The 26,179-nt window shown below is 37.9% G+C and overlaps 1 protein-coding gene across 1 annotated transcript; it reads left to right on the forward strand.

Annotated features, from left to right (window-relative positions):
- The first annotated feature begins 3,018 nt into the window (after positions 1–3,018).
- LOC128694034 (mannan endo-1,4-beta-mannosidase) lies at positions 3,019–23,359 on the forward strand. The gene is made up of 9 exons (XM_053784026.2): positions 3,019–3,211; positions 4,569–4,728; positions 4,839–5,080; positions 9,574–9,651; positions 16,896–16,984; positions 18,334–18,413; positions 19,069–19,223; positions 22,064–22,183; positions 23,042–23,359. The coding sequence occupies exons 1-9, from the start codon at positions 3,044–3,046 to the stop codon at positions 23,165–23,167; spliced, it is 1,218 nt and encodes a 405-aa protein (XP_053640001.2). The 5' UTR covers positions 3,019–3,043; the 3' UTR covers positions 23,168–23,359.
- The last annotated feature ends 2,820 nt before the right edge of the window (positions 23,360–26,179 follow it).

Genomic DNA, 26,179 nt, shown 5'->3' on the forward strand with positions numbered 1-26,179 from the left:
CCAGAATCTGTAACTTAGCAATGTTATCCATAGGAAATGGGTCAGTTGACAGCATTGATTTTGATGAAGTGATAGATGATTTTGCAGGATTGAAGGCAAGGAAATGTAAGATCTGATTCATTGAGATGTTACCTGTATTCAAGGTCAAATCGGAACTACTGTTTCTCTGATATTGCAACTTTTTTCTTTATTTTTCAAGTTTTTTTTTTTTGGCATTGTTGAAGATGAATAAATGTAGGATCTGTTGGCTGTACTCCAAGTGGTATTTGAGTTTGTTTCCTCAATATTACTATGATTATTTATTTTGTCATTAATAAAGTTGAAAAGTATTCTCCTGTTTAGTTTATGGCCCTTAAACGTTCTCATTGCTAAACAGTAGTCACTGGTCATGCAGTAGTGACGTAACTGGAATTTGCTCCCCCCATCCCTGGATTTCATGGGGGTGACACCAAAGATGCCGCCCCGGGTGACACCAACCCTAGCAACGCCTCTGATATTCAGAGAGGTATATATCCCTCAGTGTGTGTGTGTGTGTATATATATATATATATATATACATATATACATATATATATATATATATATATATATATATATATATATACATACATATATACATACATATATACATACATATATACATATATACATTATATATACATAAATATATACATACATATATACATACATATATACATACATATATACATATATACATATATATATATATATATATATATATATATATATATATATATATATATATATATATATATATATATATATATATATATATATACTGAGAGCTTACTTTAATCCCTTTAAAAGGGTTTAAAGTACTTGTGAAAACTTACGAGGGCATCGATACGAAGTGGATATTGCCTTCGCCGATTAACTGAGTTGATAATCTTACCATTACAATTTTTCCTATACACTGGCATCACTTATGCACAACAAAAAAAACTTACTTGAGATATGGAGACTGTCCCAAGCTGGAGATTTCTCGATGGCCTACCATCCTGGAATATGAACCCTCCGGCCGGTGAAGATGCGTTACCTGTAAATGTCAATTAAACTATATGATTTCAGTTGCTATGCAATCCCAGAAAGGTATCCCTGCATTCCACAAGCCCAGCCCCGTCTGTCTTCATGAACGCAAAAGAAATAATAAAGAGTGAAGCGTAAATTTCTAATGCTGACAAATATCTAAGTGGATATACCGTATGATACACCAGCGTTAAAAGTTTATCAGAAAAGGCATTCACCATTACTGCACTGAACCTAATTTGTTTAAAAAAAATGCGAAGCTTCCGCTGAGAAAAATACAAGAGAGATCTTTTTTTTTTTAAGCCGTCAGTGGCGTAGCCAGGGTCTAACGAGTAAATTATGAACCACATATTGCAGCAGTGCTCCTTTCTTTTTAAATGGGTGTGACCAGGACCTATCTAGCCTGGGCCAGTAGGCCTGCTGCAGTGCTCCTTCTGTATGTTCTTATGCTACCTTCAAAAGCCGCTTATTACATAAAACGTGGTAATAACGTTTTATTACATAAAACATGGTAGTAACTTTCGTTTTGTGGCTTATATGTTGCTTTATGAAAATTCTTATTTTTCAAAATTACTGACAACTTTTAGTTAAGAGCCGATTGCCTTATATAGCAATCGGTAAATTTTAGCTATACAAACTTCCATTTCAATTACTTCTGAAACGTAAGACTTTCTTATAAGGATATTATTGGTACATTCCGTTAGATGTCGATCTTCTGGTGACAACCTGTTCTTTTTGCCCTCTACGACTGATCAAGATCTACATGCATCTTTTAAAGTGCTTCAAAATGCGTACAGAATAACGAAGTTTACAACAGCAAAGTCAAAGGGGTGGAAAAAAAAAGCCGAATGTGCATCTTAAGCAGCGACCACTTCCCAGCTCCGCCCCTAGATATGCCACTTAGACTTAGGCTGATGAGTCTTTACTGGAATACTTAACAATATTCTCGGTGCCCTACTAAAATCTCAGCTCAGGCTGGCAAGTTTTAATTATGCATGTTACCCATCTTGTGTAACTGGAGTATGACAGGAAAACATAGTTAGTTTTTGTTCCCACTATGTAACTGTCATACAGAATATGAAGCCGCTCAAAAGCTGCATTATCAAGTTATCAGCTAATAGAAGCGACACAAAAATTATCACATACAGTGCTGTTTCAATTTTCCAAATTTATTCCATAAAAGAAAATGCAAATTGGGAACTACACAGACCAAAATCAAACCAATCTTTTCTTTAAGAACTGACCAATGTTTAGGTAAGCAAGTAAATGATTAAGAAAGAAAGTAATTAAGTTACATTTAAACTTTGGGTACCTATGCAAATTTAATAAAACACACAAATGTTCAAGGCACATACACGTACATTATGTGGATTTAACTTAGGATAACCCAATAAAGTCAGACACTGATTTATTCCTGATCAGACGAGATATTCTTCAGTTATTTCACAGAAACTAGTTTTTAATAAAATTGGCAAGCTGAAACTTACACAACCTAAAATCAAGGCTAGTGTTTGAGAAAAGCACATGAGCACTAAACGTTTAAGCTGACCAAAAGATGCATTCTTCAGTTATTGCAGATAATCCAACAAAATTTGCACCTACATAGCCTATACCAAAAACTCGAAAACATATCATCCATTTCAAAGGACTCATGAGCTATAGCTCATGAATTAGAGGACTTTAAAATCTTCATTCGCGCACCACCTGTCATTGCTAGAAAAAAAAATCCTAAAAACTGCAATCTTTGATCTCTTAAAGATTTACATTAGCTCAAATACAATCCCCAGGTAGTTATTCAGTCTCTGTTCATACTCTGAGTATAGTACGCAGAAGTTCTACTTTGACAGAATAGTGCGGTAAAAGTATTTAACAAAACTTTTTACACTGTGCTGAGATTGTCAACGGGCATGTGTGTATCCTCCTGTTACTCTCATACATGAGAAAACACCATTTGTATGTCGTATCATTTGGCCTCTGGCAGTTTTCCCATGTGGTGATGCAAACAAGATTAGATGAGCTGCAAGAGATGGCTGGGAAGGATACGTATATAATGAGAGGTGTCTTGAGTGCAATTCAGACGTCACATGAAGTTGCTGTGATTGCCATCATGTTGCTCCTCACCCTCCTAGCCCTACTGGGCTCCACCACTGCTAGCAGACTCTCGGTAAAAGTTTTTGCATTTACTCATTTACAAAGTATATTTTTTTTACATACATACAGAGAAACACACAGAACATACATACATGCGTGCATATGCCCATGTATACATTGATGCAACTTCGTAATTTTGTTTTGTACATAAAAGGGCATGTATACACAGTATTTGTTAAACGTTCACACACATTTACATAAAATGATTGTAGTTTTTATATACTGAGCAGAGTCATCAATTTATCTCATTCACGTAAAAATTACACACAACCTTCTGCTTAAAGTTGTATATGACAATAACTCCCTACTTCATTTTCTCGCTTTGATGTTCAGGTTGACTATTATGTGACTGCCTTTTCTTTTTCGTCAATTGAATGTCTTATACACAGTGGCATAAATATAAATGTTTTTAATCCTCTGTACAATTTGTTAAGAGCCTGTTTCTCCCTGTCTTTCATATCTATGGTCCCTAGTTCGTCAACTCGGAAATTTCAGTTCTTCGCAGTTCATTCACTCGTCTTGGCTATCTTCCTAATTTCATAAACTGCCTACTAGAATATAAAAAGAGACTTTCTCATTTACTAAAATCACTTCACCAGTAAAGACATTTGAATTTTGAGTTCCCTATAGTTTTAATTTGTGTAATCTTAGATACCTTCCGCCTAGTCTGGACATTAAACTTTCAGTTCGTCAAACTAAATCATTTCAAAGCAATCAGGTTCATACTTCTGCCACCGGTACTTCAGGTGTTCATATTTCCTGCTCTTCTTGTCTTCTTCAATACACTGATAACACGGACCCTTTTATTTTCGACAGACTTATAGGTAACCAAAAAAAAAAATGCTCGCCTTGTTCACACTAACAAGTCTTTCCTGTCGTGTTCGAAATAGCTATACTATAAGCCGGGTCTTTTCCAAAATCATTTACCATTCTGAGTCTTGTTGAAATGGCTCTCATTACAATATCTCTTAGGTAAATCCTAACCATTTCTTTACTTCTGTATATTTTTTTTTACTCTTACATCATGTGGCGCAATCGTAAGCATACATGTGACATGACCTGACTGTCCCGTCACTTACCTATGCCCTGATCTGATTCAGTCGCACCCTAATATAAGCCTAGGGCATACCAGAACAGCGTGCATTTTTTATTTCCAGTTTGTGGGTTAGTTGTAAATATTATCAATAAATATAACTGGTAATTGCTAAATATGACTTATAATGCTTGTATATATTTAATATAATTATTATAATCAATACGAGCCTGGCCTAAGGCCGAGCTCCGAGAGAAAAAAGAAAAACTAACACTCATCAAAATTATCCTTCGAAGATAATACCAAACAAAGTATTGTGTACCGATGTTTTTGACAGGTGTCTGGAACAGATCTTACATATGGAGGTGAAAAGGTCTTCCTGAACGGCGTAAATATCGCCTGGAACAGCTACGGCTATGACTTTGGAAATGGCGGCTATGACGGCACTCTAGAGACCTGGGTCGGGGAGATCGGTAACGCCGGTGGCAACTCCATCAGTGAGTCAATATGTTATCTATATGGCAATGAATGAAACCTTAAGCTTGTTAAACATAACTCAGATATGAATCTCAGAACCCATGTATAAACTACTCTCATCCGGTTGCAGGGGTGTGGGTACACGTGGAGGGCTTCAGCACTCCGGAATTTGACGACGATGGCTACGTCACTGACTGCGACAGGACTGGTCAGTTCGAGGACGACGTTCTCAAACTTCTGAATGCTGCGCAGCAACACAACGTGTTAGTGAATCTAGTCATGTGGAACGGCGCTTACCTTACCAACCAGAAAGCCATAAACCTGGTGTGGGACGACAGTAAACTTGATTCCTACATTCAAAATTGTCTTAATGTAAGTAAAACATTACATATTTTCAAAAATGAAAACGATATATATATATATATATATATATATATATATATATATATATATATATATATATATATATATTTGGAATTTTTCAGTTTTTTAATTTCTAAAAAATTTGAAATTTTTTAACCCCCAAAGTTTAGTTTTTAAAAAAAGTTTCCCCCCTTCAAATTTATCCCCAAATTTAAAAGGAACCCCCTTAAAAACCCCAAAACATAGCATTTTAAATTCTTTTTTTCCAAGAATTTTTTTTATGGTTTTTGAATCAAACTTTTAATTTAAAAACCCTTAAAGGGCATATCAAACCCCAAGTTTTAATATGGGGAAAAACCCTATTTTTATTTAAATGGGTTTTCCTTTTTGGTTAAAAAAAATTTTAAGCCAATTTTTTTAAAAAGTTTTTAATTCAATTAATTTTCTTTGGGTTTTTAAAATTTTATTCCTTTTTCAAAAATTTTGGGAAAAATATTTCCTAATCAAATAAACCCTTTGGGATAAAATTCGAAAGCCTCTAGAAACATTATTAGAAAACCCCAGAACATTTACTTATCAATAAATAAAAATACATAAACATTATTAATATTTTTTTAAATTTTTAAAATTTAAATTTCATTTTTAAAACCCTTAAAAAATTTAAAAATTTTTCTAAAAGGCAATAATTATTTTCTTTAAAAACTAAAAAACATAAAGTTTAAAATTAATAAACTAAGCTATTTAATTTTCCCAAAACCCAAGTATAAAAATACACCATTTCCTTTAAAATTTTACTATAAATTAATCCATTTATATTCAAATTAAAAATTTAATAATAACTAAAATAATCCTTTAAAATTTCTTTCTTTTAAAAAATTTTTTATTTCCCCAACTTACTAAATTTTTAAATTACTTTTAATCATTTTAAAATTATAAAAATTATTATTATATCTCTTTCCAACTTTACTTTATAATTACTAATATTAATATAATCTCTAAACTATTCTATTTTTAAAATAATTTATTTAATATTATAAAATTTTCCCATATATAATACATATACATATCCATATATAAAATAAAACATACCATATAAAATACATATAATATCCATATATATACATAAAACATAATATATAAAAATATATAAAATATATAAAAATATAAAATATATATATATCTATATATAAAAAATATAAAATAAAAACCATATATATTATATGTATATATAATATAAAATATATATAAAATATATATACATAAAAACATATCCATATATATATAATATATATATATAATATATCATAACATTTTCCATATATAAAATAAAACATATAAAACATATACATATATAAAATATATATAAAAATATATATACATATACAAAATATATAAAATATAAAATATATATATAAAATATAAAATAAAATATATAAAATATAAAATAAAATATATAAAACAAAATTTTAAAATATATATATATAAAATATATATAAAATAAAATATAAAATTTTATAAAATATATATATATATATAAAAATATATATACATAATACATAAAAAACATATATATAAAATATTTTAAAAATATAAAATATATATAAAATATAAAATATATATATAAAATATAAAATATATATATAAAATATATATATAAAACAAATTAAACATTTTATCTTTATTTAACTTTTTAATCCATTTTTTATAATACAAAATTCTAAACAAAATTAACATTAACTATTTTTAAATTTTATAAAGCTATATAATACATTTTTACTCTTAATTTTACATTTTCTATTATCTTATCTTTAAAATTATATCCCATTTTTTACAAACATATATAATATACATATATAAATATAATATAAAACATATATAAAAATACATATATACATATTATATACATATAATATACATATATAAAACATAATATAAAATACATATAAAATAAAACATAATACTTTATATAAAATAAAAAGGGGCCCCCCGAGGGGGGTTTTGGCCCAAAAAAAAAACCCCCAAAGGTCCTTTAAAATTCTTTCCCATTTTTCAAAACTTTTCCCCCCAAACCCGGGAATGTCAAAAAAATTAAAGCTCTATGTGAAAATTCCTCAAAATTCCCAACCCCCCCAAATAAATTGTCTTTTTTCCAAACCCTTTTTTGGAAACCCCCCAAAAAATTTTCCCAACCTTCAAAATTTAACCCAACTTAGGTAAGCCCCTGTTTTCACCCCCTTCTCCCCCAATCCCCCCATTTAAATAAACCAAAAGCCCCCTTTTCCCCCTTCTAAACCCCTTTCCCCCCCAAATTTTTAAATTTTCCATTTTCCTGCGGGTTTCTCTTTTGGGAAAACCCACCCCCAAACCCCCCTTTAAATTCCCCTTTTATTAATACCCTTTCTTTTCCCACTTTTAAAAAACCCCCTTCCAAAAAAAGGCTCCCCCCCACTTCTTCGTCCTTTAACCCCCCAAGGGTTTCCCCCTTAAAAGGGTTTTTTAATCTTTTTTTTCATAAAATTTCCCCTTTTTTATTAATTAATTTTTGCCCCACCAAAACCTTTTAATTTTCCCTAACAATTTTATGTTAACCTTCTTAAAAATTTTAAAAAGAACCCCAAGAACAAAACACCTTTTCCAACCCCCTTAATTTGATTATAATTTTTTTTTAAATCATTTGACACCCTCCCCCTTCTTTTCTTACATTTTCCTTTTATTTAAACCATTAAACTTTTATACTTTAATTTTTTAAATTAAAACAAAAATTATATACAAAAATAATTTAATTTTCCTTTTAAATTACCCCAAAATTTTTAAAACCTTAAACATAATTTATTCCTTTACAACATTATAAATATTTTAAACAAATTACTTTACCCCCCTTTAAATATTTTCCCAAATACCCCCCCTTTTTAAAACCCCAAAATATACATTAAAAAACCTTTAAAATTTTTAATAAAAATTTTTATATTAACTTTACATTCCCCCCCATCCCCATATATACCTTTTTAAACCATAAAAATAAAAACTTCCATTTTATTAAATATTTATATATGTTCCAATTAAACATATTAACTTTCCCCCCATTAAAAAACCTTTTATCCCCCAATCCCCAATTTTTTCCCCCTTTTTTTAATTAAAATACATACATTTTCCATCCCAAAATTTTTCCTTATTTTTTACATTCCCATTTATAAAAAACCCAATTTTAATTTTAAAAAATTTTATTTTTTATACATTTAAAAACAAAAATAAAATAACATATCCCCCTTTTTATTTCTTATATACATATTATATTTACATTTCATTTTCCCAAAATTAATTTTACATTACTTTTTTTATACAAATTATATTCCCCCATAAAAAATTACCCCCCATACATTTAAAATTTAAAAAATATTTTTTCCCCCAATATATTATTATCCCCTTTTTTTTAATAAAAACCATTTTTTATACATTAACTTTTAAAATCCCCCAAATTTTTTTACTTTAAATTTTTACATCCTTTCCATATTTTTTTTGCATTTCCCCATTTTCCCCTTTTTTTCCCTTATATCCCTTTTTTAAAACATTTTTTTAAAAATTATATTTTTTTTTTTTATCCATTCTTATTTTCCCCCAATTCCTCTTATCCATCCCTTAAAACCTAAATTCATTACTTTTAAAATATCTTTTTAAAACTTTTCAATTTCCCCCCCATATTTTTGCATCCCCATTTTAATACCTTATTTTACAACTTTTCCTTATTTATACATTTACCCCCCTTTACTTTTGTATTCCTTTTCCATTATTTATTACTTTTATAAAATAAAAAATAAAAACATATATTTTAAACATTTTGATTATAATAATTTATCCCCCAATAAAAATTTTCTTTTTTATGCTACACATATTAATTTATTTTTTACATATAAAATTTTTATTTTCCCAATTTTTTCCCCAATATAATTAATTTTTACATTAAAATTTAAATTTTTTATAACATTTTTCCCCATTTTACAAAATAAACCCCCATTTTACATATTAAAATACATTATAACATTTAAAAATTTTTTTATTTATAATTTTTTTAAAACCATTTTCATAATTTTTTATAAAATCCTTAATTAATTATATTATATATATTATATATATATATATATATATATATTATATTATATATATTATATATATATATATATATATATATATATATATATATATATATATATATATATATATATATATATATATATATATATATATATATATATATATATATATAACAAACAAGGGCAGGCAGTTAAATTCATGCAGAGTTCCTCTTCTGATAACTAAGTAGTCTTTCCCAGTCCTTGTTTAATCTCTACCAAAATGACTCTGGCTATGGTGACAATGGTTTGCGTTTCAGTGGTTTCTTGATTGTATCATAGTATCATGATTTTCAAATTGACAGAAAATGTGTGTCATAGGAGGTAGATAATAAAATATATTAGTTTCACATTCTAAGTATTCTTTTATTTCAGTCTCTGATAAATACAATCAAGGGGCACCCTGCTCTGGCATCCTTCGAGGCTGTCAACGAACCTGAAGGTTCAGTGCGGGTGAGTACTAACGTATGGTAGATAGTTATGACATGGGATACATAAAATGACATATTACATAGAATAAAAGACCTTCCTCTCTTTACAAAGGTTATCTGGATAAAATAGTGGAGGTCTCTTATATATGTGTATTCATCCCTCTGGCTTACATTGTCAGCACGGATACGTTTTCATGTCATAAAAAAACGTGAATTGTAATATTACAAAAATGGATAAATGTTGAACTTATTCTTACTAACGAGACCCCCCACTATGATAACTAGTATGACTACTGCAAAACTTTTCCTGGCGTCACTATGTTAGATTCAAGAAAACATTAGAATTAGCTTAATACCACTAATTTCAAAAGTAATAAGAGTTACAAGACCATTTACCAGTTATCATTAATTCGATATATTTTGTAAATAAAACATCTGAAAGTTGGCATTGTGAATAATCGAAATTGATACTTTAAAATTATTTAATCAACCATTTTTTAATATATTTTTACTTATTGAAAGATAATGTATTTCCAGTGTTTTATGATTGCATAACAAAAATTATTTTACGAAATCTGAAGTGCCTCTACTTGCCTTCAGTTTCATTTTACTATTTTTGGATAATCGCCTAACACTTCACGAAAATTTTGTCTTGTATATTACTTCAGTTTCAAGATTTGAACTGTCTCGAATGTTTTCTTAGGAAAAACATTATCAGTAACCTCACAAAAAAATGTTTATCAGTTCGTAAAAGAGGCTGTGCATGTAGATGATAGGTAGATTTTTTCTCATAAAATGTAAATTTTAAGATGTTACTTAATAATGTATTTTAAAATCAGCCTAATCTAATGAAACTTAAGTAATTTTTATTAACAGGTCGAATAATGATGAAAATAAATCTTCCAGCAATAAAAGAGCATAGAAAGCTATTTTAAAGATCAAACTGTCTAGTGTACAGTGATTTGGTTGGTGTGTTAGGCTGCAAGCCCGTCGACCGCACTAGGGTCATTAAGGCTGCACACCAGTTGTGCACCACCAATCTAGCCCTCAAGGAAGGTTCCTTGACGGAAATAAATGGTATAAAATACCGACACAATGGAAATATAAACACACATGCAGTATAATGTGATCCTTTATTGACTACGTTTCGCCCACACAGTGGGCTTTCTCAAGTCACAAACAGAACTACCTGGGGTGTATGTATGTATAATGTTCGCCAAGACCATAGTCCTGGCACGGGTCCCAATCTTGCGATGACCCGTCTCTGGCTCCTGATGGAGAAAGGTTTCCACAATGATGCGACGCATGCCGCTCAAGCGCCCCTCTGGTCAGTTCAACTGGTGCATCTCATAAGCGACACCATATGTAACTATGGACACTAGCGAGGAGGAGGATATGTCATTATCACAGGTAACAGCTTGTCTGGTTCGTTGACCCCATGGTACACTAGTGTGGCCGCAGTCATCTCTGGGTCCTCTTCGGGAGGGAATATCACCCCTAGTTGCCTGCGGAGTGTCTCAGTAGCTTCACACTCTAGAAGATAGTGTGTTAGGGGCCGCTGGACAACGTGCTGACAGTACTGGCACATCTCCTCCTCAGCCTTGTCTACCATCATCTTGGCTGTGGGAAAGCCCAAACGAAGCCGATGGATGGCGGTACACTGCGCTCTAGACCAGCTTCTATCATATGGAGGGGGTTCTCCCTGAGTCGCTGCTCGGTACCACTGTTGAGATGGGGTATCACCTAAGACCTCCCCCATAAGTTTCGTGGCTCTGGCAGCCACCAGTTTGGTCTGTCGTAGGCTGATTGGGACAGTAATCTCAACATGTGGATAGTCTGTTGCTGCCTTGGCTGCATCATCTGCCGCCTCATTTCCCCGGATGCCAGCATGGCTGGGGATCCAGTTCAATGTCGATCTATTACCCTGAACTTCTAAGGCTGTCATTATGCTCAGGATCGATGTGATGAGGTGAACATTATCCTGTGGTTGAGGATGGGAGAGGGCATTGATTGCAGAGGTGGAATCAACATGTATGACAGGTCGGAGTCGATGTCGTAGGGCATGTGACAATGCCTGCTGAATCGCCACCAGCTCAGCTTGAAGGGTCGTGCAGTGGTCAGGGAGTCGCCAGCCTTGTGTGTGACCATTGTGGTAGTCCAGCTGCTGCTCTCTTCCTGTCAGGGTCGACAGAACCATCTGTGAAATACACTGCACATGTGCCTCCCTCTGCCAGTGCCATGCTTGTCTCAGCATGATTGCTGAGGGTGTCTTGACTGCAGAGACACTTAGAGATGGGTAGCTGCATGATGAAAACATCGGCTGGATCTGGACGCCAGGGAGGTGGTGGATGGTACCCAGCAACAGGAAGGTCACAACTCTTCTCACAGAGCAGCTGAACAGGCAGCAGCTTCCGCCCAGCAGCACAAAACGAACGAATCCAGGAGTAGTCCGTGAAGAGTGTGGGATCTTGTGACATGGTTGTTAATATCCGTCTCCTTAGTGGGGTACCTTGCTGCCGGTGCAGAATCGTGGCCACTTTGCAGGCGTTTATGTATCTTACTCTGTCAGCCAAGGAAGGAAGCCGGGCCTCAGATCTGAGACATACTGTGTTGGTCCAGATAGGGGCACCATGCATAGTTCTTATCGCCTGGTTTTGTACGACCTCCACCCTTTGCCTGCTCTGCGGGAAGAGATGAGCTAACGCCGGTGCACCATAGTCAATGAGCGAGCGTATAGCTTGTATATAGTACAAGCGAAGTACATCTTTGCTTGCCCCTGCACGGTGCCTCGTCATGGCTCTCATGGCGTTGAGTCTGGGTAGAGCACGTGACCTGACATACTCGGCCTGTTTCTGAAAGGTCAGCTTTTTATCAATGTAGATTCCCAAGTACAGGTAGGAGCCTGTCCACTCAAGTTCTATATCCTGAATACGTAATCTATTCACAGGATCTGGTCCCTTGAACATCATTGCAAGAGATTTCTTGGCCGAGATCTTGAGGCCTAGTTCCTTGCAAGACTGTGTAATTAGGTCCAAAGCTCTCTGAGCCTGTCGTTCTAAATTGCCTTTCCCATTCATTACGAGTGCAAGATCATCAGCATAGCTGAGGAGCTGTGTACCACTATGAAAGGGAAGGCTCACAAGTTCCTTCATAAGGATGTTAAACAGGGTAGGACTGAGCACACCTCCTTGTGGCGTACCGTTTTCCAGGGTTTTAAAGGAAGAGTAGTGTCCCTGAAAGCTGACACAGGCCTGCCTGCCCCTAAGGTAGGACTCTATCCAGGCCAGGAGGCGTCCTCTGATTCCCTTCCGAGCTAGTATTGCCAGAATTGCTGTGGGGCTGGCTAGCTCAAATGCCTTCTCAAGGTCGAGGTAAACGACGATACTAGGCTTTTTGTTGCTATCAGCAATCTGGCTTAGTAGAGTGGTTTTGCACTCTGCTGTTCCCACTCCTTTGGTGAAGCCAAATAAGTGATGATGAGAGGGTCCAAGTTTCCATAGGAGGCGGTTTAACACCATCCTCTCAGCAGTCTTGCCTAAGCAGCTGGTCAGCGATATGGGTCTCATACTGCCTGGGTCCTTGGGCTTTGGAATTGGTACGATTGTAGCTTTCTTCCAAGCTGCTGGGAGTGTCCTGGCCCTCCACGACTTGTTAATGACGTCTAGTATGGCTTCCCATCCACTCTGCCCAGCCCGTGCAATCATGGAGTACGTCACACCATCGATGCCCAGGGCAGTGTCACCTGTGTTCTTAATGGCACGTCGGAGTTTCCAAGTCCGTGAGGTCTTCATCAGTCACATCTTCCGATTCACATGCAGCTTGTATCGTTAGCTGGCGCTGTGGCAGAAGATCCGTCTGTATATTCCGGATGTCCTGTGGGAGCTGAGTGGAGGCTCCCCTGGAAGTGAAAAGCTCCACTAGTTTCTCTGCTTCCTGGGATGGGTTCGGGTGTGCTGGTGGCCTCGGCTTGCTCTTGCCAGTTGCTATGTTGAGCTTGCCCCATATCTCAGATAAGGTGGTGTGATGCCCGAATGTTGAGCACCACTCCAGCCATTTCTCAGTTTTTACTCTGAGAGATTCTACGGGCATGCTGCACAATGGCTCTCAGAGTATTCCTGTTCTCTGCTGTAGGGTTACGCCTGTATAGCTTCCTAAAAGAGTTGATGCGGTGGTTCTGCTCCCGCACCTCGTCGTTGTAGAACCACCAGTCTCTTTTGTGATTGCGTCGTGCGGACTTCTTTGGAATTGCGCACTCTGCTGCCTGGATGAGAACAGTGATGAGCTCCTGTTCAGCCGTATCACAGTCTTCAGATAGAGAGTATGTGGACCACCAGTCATGAAGATAATCCTGGAACACCTTCCATTTGGCCCTCTTTACGTCCCATCTAGGAGGCAGCACAACTGTGGGAGGCCTGTTGATGTTGAAGGTGGTGATAACTGCAAAGTGGTCACTGACAAGGTGAGGATGAGTTTCCCATGTGGCTCCTGCTGCGAGTTGTCTTGACCCAAAGGTAAGGTCGAGGCAGCCACCCAACAGGTGTGTGGGGTCTCCATTGTTTAGCAACTTTACCTCTGGAATATCGTGTAGGAGCATTGCTATGTGTCTGCCATCAGCATTGGTTGCTGAGTGAGAGTGCAGGATTGGGTGATGTGCGTTGAAATCTCCACCAACAATAATACACTCAGTGCGTGCTAGTGCGAGGAGCTCTGCAATGTCGAGGGTGTGTCTTGGGTTCTTGTAGATGTTATAGATGGTAATGGGCGCCCCAGGTATGTGCACAAGGATGGCCTGTACCTCGACATCCTCCCCACAGTCCAAAGGGTTGGCTATAACCTCGTGAGGTATTGTATTGGATACAAATACAGCTGTGCCTCTGCAGTGAACGCCCGGGTCCATGTGCCGAAAATACCCAGCAAAACCGGGTAGTCTTGGGCACATAGTCGGGACAGTCAGAGTTTCTTGTAGCAAGACGATGTCAACCCGATCCCAAATTACTGCCTCCAGCAAGAGGTGCTGTTTGCTCCTTAGGCCCTGAATGTTCCATTGTAGAACCTTGAGGGTGTGATTTGGTACCGAGGTTATTCCGTCGCTGTTGTTTCCTGAGCTGGAGACTGAGTCCTGCCCGCTCTGAGAACCTGCAAATTCATGGCATCCACTGTCTCCTCCTCGGTCAGCAAGCACACTCTCAGGAGCGTATTGACCATCTGCCGGAATGTGCTCTGTTGTTCCGTGGAGTTAATTGTGTTGCAAATAAGATCCGTGAACACCTTGATGAGTGCTACGAGATCCTCCCTGGTGAGAGCCTGATTTGGGGTTGGGTTCGAAACAGTGGATATTATCTGGGCTGTTGTGGTCTGTAGGGACTGCTGAGGGTTGGATTTCTTTATTGTATGCACCGTGGTCTGTTGCTGTTGGGTAGCCGGGATCTGCTGGTGAGGTGCCAGTTGAGTCTGCAAAGCGCCTGTGCCGGGTAAGGAATGCCTGCGTTGTTGTGCTATGGCCGGTGGGGGCTCGTTTAGTGCCACCTGCTGATCGCATTGACCAGATGCACCCTGTTGACGCCTCCTGTTCCTGTTTCTTCGTTGAGGTAGTGGTGCAGGAGGTTCTTGACCTTGACGCCTGGTTGAGACTTCGAGGGTTGGGAATTCCTGGGCATTGACTTGGGTTAGCTGCTGAGAGATCTGCGGTATGGCAGCGTTCTCTGCACCCATCGTCTGCTGAGAGTGATGATCCGTCGTAGCCTGTTGCCGAGTTCTTGGCGTCTTCCAGACTCCTTGAATTCTGGCGAGCCTCTCGGGGCATCGAGGATTCCAGGCATGATGTTTCTGCCTGCAGTTCGGGCATTGTGGAGTGGGTGGCGATGCATTTTTCAGCTTAGTGATGCATTCCTCGGTAGGGTGGTGCTGGCTGCAGACACCGCAGATTACTCTGTTCGGACAGAGTGCACCCAGGTGTCCATAACGCTGACACTTGAAACAGCGAACTGGTTCTGCTGTGAAGGTCCTGACATCGTACTTGCCCCAAGAACCGAGGTCCAGCTGGGATGGCAGTGGTCCTACATGCTGAATGAGGACCTGTCGGGTTGGTGCGTTGCCTGCCGTCTTTGCCTTGAGACGTTGAGCTGACACCACACTGGGGTGAGTTGCTACTGCCTCGATGGGCATCATCAGCGGGTATCGCATCACTACACCCTTGGTGATTTTCTGCCGAGAGTCCAGTTCCTCCAGGGTGAATGAGCGATCTGTCTCCATGACTCTTTTCAAGGTGGTATACATTTCCTTGTTGAGAGGAGTCAATATTGGTTCTCCCCTCAAGTTGAACCATATCTTGAACTTCAGGTTGTGTCGTGATTCCAGGTATGAAACAACGCCATAGTGGGTTCTGTGGCTACCTGGGGTGGAAGGAACGCGAGTATTTATAGTCAGGTTCAGAATGCTGAGGTCAGGTGGAGAATGCATTCTCCACCTGACCTCAGCATTCTGAACCTGACTATAAATACTCGCGTTCCTTCCACCCCAGGTAGTTCTGTTTGTGACTTGAAAAAGCCCACTGTGTGGGCGAAACGTAGTCAATAAAGGATCACATTATACTGCATATGTGTTTATATTTCCAAGGTTCCTTGACGCTGGTGAGGGGCTCTTGGTCTGGGGAACTGGATTTGTGTTCCAGTTACCTGAATTAAGCCTGGATACCTTCCCCCCAGGCGCTGTATAATCCTATGGGTTTAACGCTCCCCATGATTATAATAATAACCACCAATCTAGAATACCTTCAACACTAAAAAAAAAGTGGGATTAATCTGTGCATATACTATCCCTCTTCCTACAAAGCTGTGCCTCTTGTTCACAGATTCTATGATGTTCTCACAGGCCTTACTATTAATCTTGCTCTGTTTTGTCAACGCTAAGCTATGCCTCTTATTTCTGTTCTTCGCCTCCCTTTTGCCACTAAACTTTTAGTCTTTGTTGGTGGTGGTGTTTTATTCGTCAGGGTAAATATCTCCTGACGTGAGAGTTATATGATGTCCCGCTCTGTGGCAAGCAACTCCTGGCATAATGGTGCCAAGGATCCATCCCACTATAAATAAAAATCAACAAGTCATGCTCAGCCTGACTTTTGCACGCCTCTCGGAGTATATCGTTATTAGTCACTTTCAAAAGCTTATATTTTGATTCTCTTCACTATTACACAGGTCACTCTAAATTTGTGTGGGTAATCTCTACAGCTCTTCCACACATATACGTTATTGATACCTTTCATCGCAGGTGGAAAGCAACGGCAATGCGTGTTACGACACCACCACTATCGGCCAAGACGGCGCTGGCTGGACCGGCACGAACATCCCCATGGAGAAGTAAGTAAAGATCGTGGTGATATCTGGCAAACATTTTTTTGTGTGCAAAATGTTATTTACTGTGTCAAGAAATATCTTTAAATGTTATCAGATATCTACTGGAAAACAATATTATTTAGTGGACATGTACTCTGTAACCAGACACATTTTGCATTAACAGTTTAAATCTGATCCAATGCTCCCTAAAAAAACTGCTCTTCAGTGGGAGCCTGAGCATGAAATATCTAGACAAAAATATTTATGAAACATTATAATAATGGTGAAGGCTACATCAATGATACAGGGTTAGGTAAGGATCGTCAGGAAACTTGTCAAGCGTTTCCTGACGCGGGTCTCAGTCAGATGATGACCCGCCGTTGGAGCTTTTGGTCATCTGACCGAGGCCTTCCGCTGGCTTACCGGCCCACCCCTTTAAAACTTATGGTCATAATTATAACCATTCTTATAATTTTTTCAGTGATAAAGCATCAACCATTTCTCTACGATGACTGGAGGAAATATGAGTTTCACTTGGCTCACAACGTGATAAACGAGTTCTTTAGGGAAGCTGGGGATAATTGCAACATTTCTATGACAACGTCATTGAAAATGCAGCTACATGTAATCAAGTCAATAGTAGAGATTAAATTAAGTTTATGAAGTAGCTTCAGATTTTGCCGTTCTGGTTTATAAGGTTTAGAGCCTATGTTTGAATATGGGTCACTAAGGCACATTATCTGTACATCACCGGTCAAGGTTATTCTAATCTCTAAAACAGAGATACAGGTAAACTTGATATGCACGGAGACATTATAAAAAATACCTGTGTATCCACACTTGTTACTGTTCTATAGTTCATTCCACTTAAACCACTTCAGTACTTTCAAGGTTCTATATAACACCTAGATGGCTCTTCAGCTCCTTCAATTTTTTCTCGTAGCTTTTATTTCAAAGCTTTGGTATCATTTCTGGGATGGCTTTATGAACTTTGTCACTTCGTTGTATGCAGTTTTTTAAGAGAATATACTCCCATACGAGGCTGGGAATTGTTTAAATGAGAGTGAACATTTGAGAGACTAGTGATTATTACATTCACAGGGGAGGGCTAAATCCGTTTGGGTCACACGTCTGGAGTATGAAAAGTATGGGTAATTGTGTTTAATTCGATGAAAGGCAGGGTAACCCCAAATTTCTTTCATCGAGAGACTTTCGCCAATGTCAGGACTTTCCTTGAATGTTTGATAGGTGTAAGTTCCATATTTGTGATGCATATTCAGTGTTGCTCTTGTTATTTAGGTGTGTATCTGTGTCTGATGTGCACTGAGGAACATCAGAAAGAAATCTGATCACATATGCTTTCTCCACTGCAGCTGGCTGCATTTCATTGGTCGACTGAACCAGGCCGTCCGTGCGATCGACTCTAGCACTCTCACCACCATTGGCTCTTGGGGTAGGCTTCCTGTCGGGAGTTGACTTCCGTCTGACTTACTATATCTTAGTTGATCGTTTCACATGTATACTACGTTCATTTTGTGTAATCGAGAAATTAAATAAATTAAGATTAAATATTAAAGGAGGTACAAAATTTAAAGTTACTTAAAAATTTTTTATAAGGAAACTTGGTTAAGAGTCTGACGGAGAATTAAATTAATAATAATCTTTATCCTGTTTCCAATTTAAGGATATATTAAATATATTTTTTCAGTAAATAGAAGTAGTACCGTAAATATAAAAAATTTCACAAAAAAAAAATAAAAAAACCGCACATAGGAAAAAGGAGCTTACGACGGCGTTTCGGTCCGACTTGGACCATTTACAAAGTAACAGTGTGACTTTGTAAATGGTCCTCTCTCCTACGTATGTGTGGGTTATTTCTATATTGTTCCAGTCACGGTATTGTGTCTTTCTCTTATTTAAAATTTTTCACTCCGCCAATAAATGAATTTGCATAACTAACGTTAGAATGTAGCGCTTCAGGAGTCTTTCCAGAGTACTACTGTTCAACTCCCATTTTCTTCGTTTAAATTTGAATGTCAAGGAGATAATGAAACATGTTATAACTTTAAACTGTTGGATAACACAAGTGAATGTAAACGCTTTTGCAGGTCAATTCGCTCAGAATGACGCCTTCTCTAATTCTCACAACCACTACACTGACTCCTGCCTCAATGGTGCGGCTGGCTCCAACTCTCAACTTGACTACTACCAAATGCATACTTATGACTGGAGTGGCTCCTGGAGTCCCGGCGCTCCCTTCACTGTAAGTCTTTTTGCTTGTGTCATACTTTTAGCTTTTAAGTAATAGAATTTATTTTTATTAGGAAACGTCCGTGGAACGGTAACCTTCTGGTATTCAAAACTGATGATACTACATCAAAGTGAAAGGAAGTCTGATGAGTATGATAAAAGCGCAACACTTAGGTACCTGTATTTCCGAAACATTTCGCCTACACGGTAGGCTTCTTCAGGTGAATAAAACTGGAGGCAGAAGTGAAGAGGTAAATACTATGTGATCAGTCCATCAGCCTTGACGTAGCAGTACTGAGGTTGTCAGTCCCTCAGCCTTGAGAAGTATCCGGCTCCATGGTGTCGATTAACATGAAGCTGAAGCATGAAAATTGCGCATTTTATACTGAAACCAGAAGTGAGGTGAAGAATGGAGATGACGCCATTGACGAATTCCGAGAGCTTTTCTACTCCTGGAACCCGGCCAAGGGCCAGGTTCGTTTGATGCTTGCCTAATCAATCAGGCTGTTGCTGTTGATGGCCCTCAGCACCACATATCCATCACAGCCTGGTTGACCTGACACCTGGTGAAGATACTTGTACAGTTTCCTCTTGAAGACTTCTACATTTGTCCCAGCAGTGTTTCTGATATCTTCTGGTAAGATGTTGAATAATCCGGGGCCATGAATGTTGATACTGTGTTCCCTCATTGTGTTCACAGCACCCCTGCTTTTCACTAGGTTTACCTTGCACTTCCTCCCATATCTCTCGCTCCAGTGTTGTTACGGCAGTGTGGAGATTTGGGGACAAGGCCCTCAACTACATTTCAGATATGTATTATCATGTATCTTTCTCGTCCGCTGCAGTGAGTACATATTTAAGACTTTAAGGCATTTTCCAATTATTTAAATGCTCTCATGGCTCTATGCGGGCAATAAACGATCTCTATATTTGTTCCATCTCTGATATTTCTCCTGCCCTGAGTGAGGCCGTCAACACAGCAATATTCCAAATGAGGGAGCATGATCGATTTAAAAAGTGTCACCACTGGCATTATTTCCTCTCGTTTTGAAGGTTCTCATTCCCGTCATCCTCCTCGTTACCTTTGTCTTATTATGTTCTTTGAAAGAAAGGTCAACCGACATAATTATTCCAAAGTCTTTTGCGTGTTCCCTTCGATCTACTTGATGATTCTCTTGAGTTTTGTATACAATGTTCCTTTTGAGTTCTTCATTCTTTCCATACCTAAGCAGCTGGAACTTATCACTACTGAACGTCATGTTGTTCTCCACTGCCCACTGGAAAATCCTGCTTATATCTTCCTGCAATTTTTCAGTGTCTTCTACCGAAGTGACTTTCATGCTTATTCTAGTGTCATCTGCATATGATACAAAGCCGTGGCGGATGTTTTTATCTATGTCTGCTATGAGGATAAGAAATAGCAGAGGTCCCAGGTCAGTGCCTTGGGGAACTGAGCTTTTTACCTCGCTGATGCTGGATTTTATTCTGTTTACTACTACTTTTTGTGTTGTGTGTGTTAGGAACCTAAAAATTCACTGCCTACCTTCCCCGTAATACCTATGTCCCTCGTTTTGTGTACAATCACTCCATGATCGCATTTGTCAAACATCTTTGCAAAATCTGTGTATATCACATCTGCGTTTTGGTTGTCTTCCAACGCCTCCGTAATTCTGCCAATGTGGTTCAGCAGCTGTGACAGGCATGATCGTCCCGCTCTATAGAAGCTGAAATTTGCAATTGCCATCTCACCACTCTTTCGAAGATTTTTATTATGTGGGAAGCGCTACTGGTCTGTAATATTTAGCTAGTCCTCTACTACCTCCCTTATGCGAATGAGCTAAGTCTGCACTCTTTAAGGTCTCTGGTATTTCATCTAGATCTAGGCTCTTTCTCCAGAGAATACTGAGGGCTCATGCTAGTGGTACTTTGTATTTTTTTATAAACAGGGAATTCCACGAATCTGGTCCAGGTGGCGGGGTCAACTGCTTGCTGAGCAAGCAAAAACGATTCGTCAATGAAGATACCAAAACTGTTGCACTTTTGTGTATTACTCAACTGACATTAGCAGGTCTATTAGTAAGCTGATAATAACATTAGTATTTCTGGTTCAACTGAAGGTTCACCTCCTCTCTCCCCCTCACCCTAAATAAAACTGCTAACCAAAAATATGTAAATTCTTCGATAGATTAAAGTCATTGGGATATTTTATATAGTGTAAATATGAGCAAGAGTAGGGCAAGTTGCTAAGTTAATAGTACATTTTTTCATAATGAATACTTATTATAAAGATATTTATTTATATTACACATTTTTTACAATCTGTTTAAGGTAATTTAGTTTAACAAAAGCAAAATTTAAGCATTATAAAGTACTAGATTTAGATTTTAACAGACAACGCAAATAAATGAAATAATACCGTGATACAAACTTATCAATCTCAAACAGAAAACAGAAAGTTACCAAGCACACGTTAAAAATGACTATCAAATAGTCAATCACGTTTTCATTCCAGTGCCGCAGTCACATATTTGACTTTCTTAGTCATAGTGATATACTGACGTTTAAGGGAATGAGCTGGAAGCAGACAAGATTGATGGATTGATCACATCGACACCAGACTGAGGAGCTGACTGGCTAAAACTCCTGATTTTTCACCATTCTTCTCTGTAATGAATTGAGGAAGCCAATGGCTGGCGAAACATTTTCACAATAATGTATACCCAAATGTTGCACAAGTGTCTCATTCATCAACGGGTCGGTTTTCTGAACCGACTAGTTGATGAATTATTATCATTATTATTATGACCTTACAAGAGTAGCCTCTGAAGGTCAAATACATTCTCACTCTCACAGGTCTCTGCGTCTGACTATAATTTGAACAAGCCCATAGTAATTGGTGAGTTTGCGTCTGTGTGTGCTGCCGGCACCTCCCTGCCAGACCTCTACGAGTACGCCTACACCCACGGCTACAGTGTGAGTAGGATTGTCTTGTGTGTTCTTATTTGCACTACTCCATATTTAATCCTTATTAGTTACTAGGTTAAGAAGATTTTATACACTAATGAAGGAAACTATTTCTAATTTCTCTTATGGTAAATATGAAAGAATTGTTTCTGGAGTTTATCTGGAGAGAGTTCCGGGGGTCAACGCCCCCGCGGCCCGGTCTGTGACCAGGCCTCCTTAGGTCAGTGTCCCAGGATGCGACCCACACCAGTCGACTAACACCCAGGTACCCATTTTACTGATGGGGAACATAGACAACAGGTGGAAAGAAATACGTCCAATGTTTCTACTCTGGCTGGGAATCGAACCCAGGCCCTCACCGTGTGAAGCGAGAGCGTTAACCACCAGGCATATTTTTCTTAAATTAGTATTACCACAGTTTTTTTTTTTTAAGTTAATTTCAAGAATTTACTACTCATAAGATATAACAATAAAATAAGTTTCCTCAGTTAAATATATTTGATACCAAAAGATCATAGATGCAACCGCCAGAATTTTAACGCGGTAGTACGAAATAATCACATTAAAATTTCTTACCCGAATATTTACAATATTATGAGGTTAACATGGATCATTATTAAACGACAAACTACGTTTGGTGATTTAGATTCTTTTACAATTTTGAAGTATCATAGGGATGACAAATTTTACATAATGCCTAATGAAAATAAAATCGGCTATCATTAACTGCGCTATGTACAGCCTCTTATGCACACTACTAACCATGGTTTTTCACTTGCGATGTTAGTGATATATTATACTTTAGGGCGTTTTATTGTTGCACCTTACATGTTATCTGTGAATAATAAGTGAACATGTTATACACAGGGAGCCTGGAGCTGGCATTACGTGGCCACCGGTGACTGCAGTGACTCCAGGGATGCCCAGCAACAAGCACTTGGTCACCTCAAGGGTAGAACTGATCACGGCACCGTTAGTTTCACGGTGGGATAACTGCCACGCATTATCCCTGACATTCCAACAGAAAACGACTGAAAATATGTGCAAACTTATTTGAAAACTAAGACACCATCTATGTTTTTTCCAAACATTTAAATATAATACCACAAAATATCTCAGAATCAGAAGACAACACCTACACCTTCATGTTTGAGATACTCTGTAAAATAATAAAAATGCCTAATTTATTTTGTATATTTTAATTCATTATTGCATTGAGATTAACCAGGATAACCAGAACCATAATATCCTAATAATGTTGGTAGAATTACCAACAATGTTAGAAGGGGGAATGGTATGGTGATACCGACAAGATGTGGAAAAAGACACTTATGTACAGAACCATAATATCCTAATAATGTTGGTAGAATTACCAACAATGTTAGAAGGGGGAATGGTATGGTGATACCGACAAGATGTGGAAAAAGACACTTATGTACAGTTCAGGACATTTATTAAAGGAAACGTTTCGCCACGAGTGGCTTCTTCAGTCCTAATACAGAGAAAACTAAGAAAACACACATATATATAGTGGCGGGAGTCAGGTGAGGTGATGCGTGGGTAGAGGTGGTAGTAGTAGTAGTAGTAGTAGTAGTTGTAGTAGTAGTAATGGAACTAAGGAGGTGAGGCTAGAGAGGGACCTGCTGGCATCAAGTAACACCAGTTCCCAGGATGGGTAATATCCTCTTGCTTAGTAATTTTGAAATACTGTAACTACCGGATTTTTGCTTTATAGTGTTACTGACAGAAATTAGTGCAGCTTCAATGTAATTCAATGAAGCTAAACTAGTTATTAAAGAAGACGACTTAAGACGGAGAAAATGCATTGAAGCTGCACTAATTTCTGTCAGTAACACTATAAAGCAAAAATCCGGTAGTTACAGTATTTCAAAATTACTAAGCAAGAGGATATTACCCATCCTGGGAACTGGTGTTACTTGATGCCAGCAGGTCCCTCTCTAGCCTCACCTCCTTAGTTCCATTACTACTACTACTACTACTACTACCACCTCTACCCACACATCACCTCACCTGACTCCCGCCACTATATATATATGTGTTTTCTTCTATTAGTCAATGGTTTACAAAGTTCCATTTTACACTCCAAAAGAACCCTTGAAAAAAAGCTCATCAGGGCCAGGGGATTTATTTTGCTTCAATCGGTCTACTTGGCATAATCCAAGTGAGACCTTACTAGTGATGTATAGAGCTGGAAAATAACTTTTGGACTCCTGTTACTTACTGTGTGTGATCAAGCACTACATCCCATAATTTATAACTTCGAGGGTTATTTTCATTCCCAAGGACTAAAGCTTTTCAGGCCAAGACATTAATTTGTCCAAATCCTCCTGGAGTTCAACAGTATCCTCCTCAGAATCAATCATTCGGCCTATATTTGTATCATCAGCAAATCTGCTAATGTCACTTGTAATTCCCTCAACAAGGTCATTAATGTAAATTATCTATTTGGGATCATTTTTATTTGACTTAATTTCTCTCCGAGTACCTGGAGTTTGCCTGGAGAGGGTTTCAGGGGTCAACGACCCCGCGGCTTGGTCTGAGACCAGCCCTCATGGTGGATCAGGGACTGATCAACCAGGCTGTTACTGCTGGCCGCACGCAAACTGACATACGAACCACAGCCCGGTTAGTCAGGTACTGACTTTAGGTGCCTGTCCAGTGCCTTCTTGAAGACAGCCAGGGGTCTATTGGTAATCCCTCTTATGTATGCTGGAAGGCAACTGAACAGTCTTGGGCCAGAGACACTTACTGTGTTGTCTCTCAGTATGCTCGTGGCGCCCTGCTTTTCATCGGGGAATGTTACATCTCCTGCCGAGTCTTTTGCTTTCACAGGGAGTGATTTTCGTGTGTAGGTTTGGTACCAATCCCTCCAGGACCTTCCAACTGTATATTATCATGTATCTCTCTCGCCTGCGTTCCAGGGAATACAGATCAAGGACCTTCAACTGTTCCCAGTAATTTACGTGCCTTATCGTACTTATGTGTGCCATGAAAGTTCTTTGTACGCTCTCCAGGTCTGCAATGTCTCCAGCCTTGAAAGGGGCCGTTAGTGAACAGCAGTATTCCAGCCTAGAGAGAACAAGCGATTTGAAGAGAATCATCATGGGCTTGGCGTCCCTAGTTTTGAAGGTTCTCATTATCCATCCTATCAATTTCCTAGCAAATGAGGTAGATACATTGTTGTGGTCTTTGAAGGCAAGATCCTCTGACATTATCACTCCCAGGTCCTTCGCATTTCTTTTTTGTTCTATTGTATGGTTAGAATTTGTTGTATACCCTGATACATTTTTAATTTCCTCAAGTTTTCCATATCTGAATAGTTGAAATTTGTCCTCATTGAATTTCATATTGTTTTGAGTGGCCCATTTGAAGACTTGGATGATGTCCGCTTGGAGTCTTGCGGTGTCGTCGATTGAGGTCACTGCCATGGCAATCCGGGTATCATTCACAAAGTAAGACAAGGACCTATAGTTTACATCTCTGTCTATGTCCGAAATGAGGATGAGGAATAGAATGGGAGTGAGTACTGTGCCTTGTGGAACAGAGCTTTTCACCATGACTACCTGGGACTTTACTCTGTTTACTATTACTCTTTGTGTTCTATTTGTAAGGAAATTATAGATCCATCTACCAACTTTTCCTGTTATTCCTGTATCACGCATTTTGTGTGCTATTAGCACATGGTCACATTTGTCGAAAGCTTTTGCAAAATCTGTGTATACTACATCTGTATTTTGCTTATCCTCTACAGCATCCAGGACCTTGTCATAGTGGTCCAGTAGCTAAGACAGGCAGGAGCGACCTGCTCTAAACCCGAGTTGCCCTGGGTTGTGTAACTGATGGGTATCTAGGTGGTTGGCGATCTTACTTCTTAGAACCCTCTCAAATATTTTTATGATATGGGATGCTAGTGCTATCGGTCTGTAGTTCTTTGCAATTGCTTTACTGCCACCTTTGTGGAGTGGGGCTATGTTTGTTGTTTTT

The sequence above is a fragment of the Cherax quadricarinatus genome, chromosome 33 (assembly GCF_038502225.1).
Source record: "Cherax quadricarinatus isolate ZL_2023a chromosome 33, ASM3850222v1, whole genome shotgun sequence".
In the NCBI taxonomy this organism is placed as follows: Eukaryota; Metazoa; Arthropoda; class Malacostraca; order Decapoda; family Parastacidae; genus Cherax; species Cherax quadricarinatus.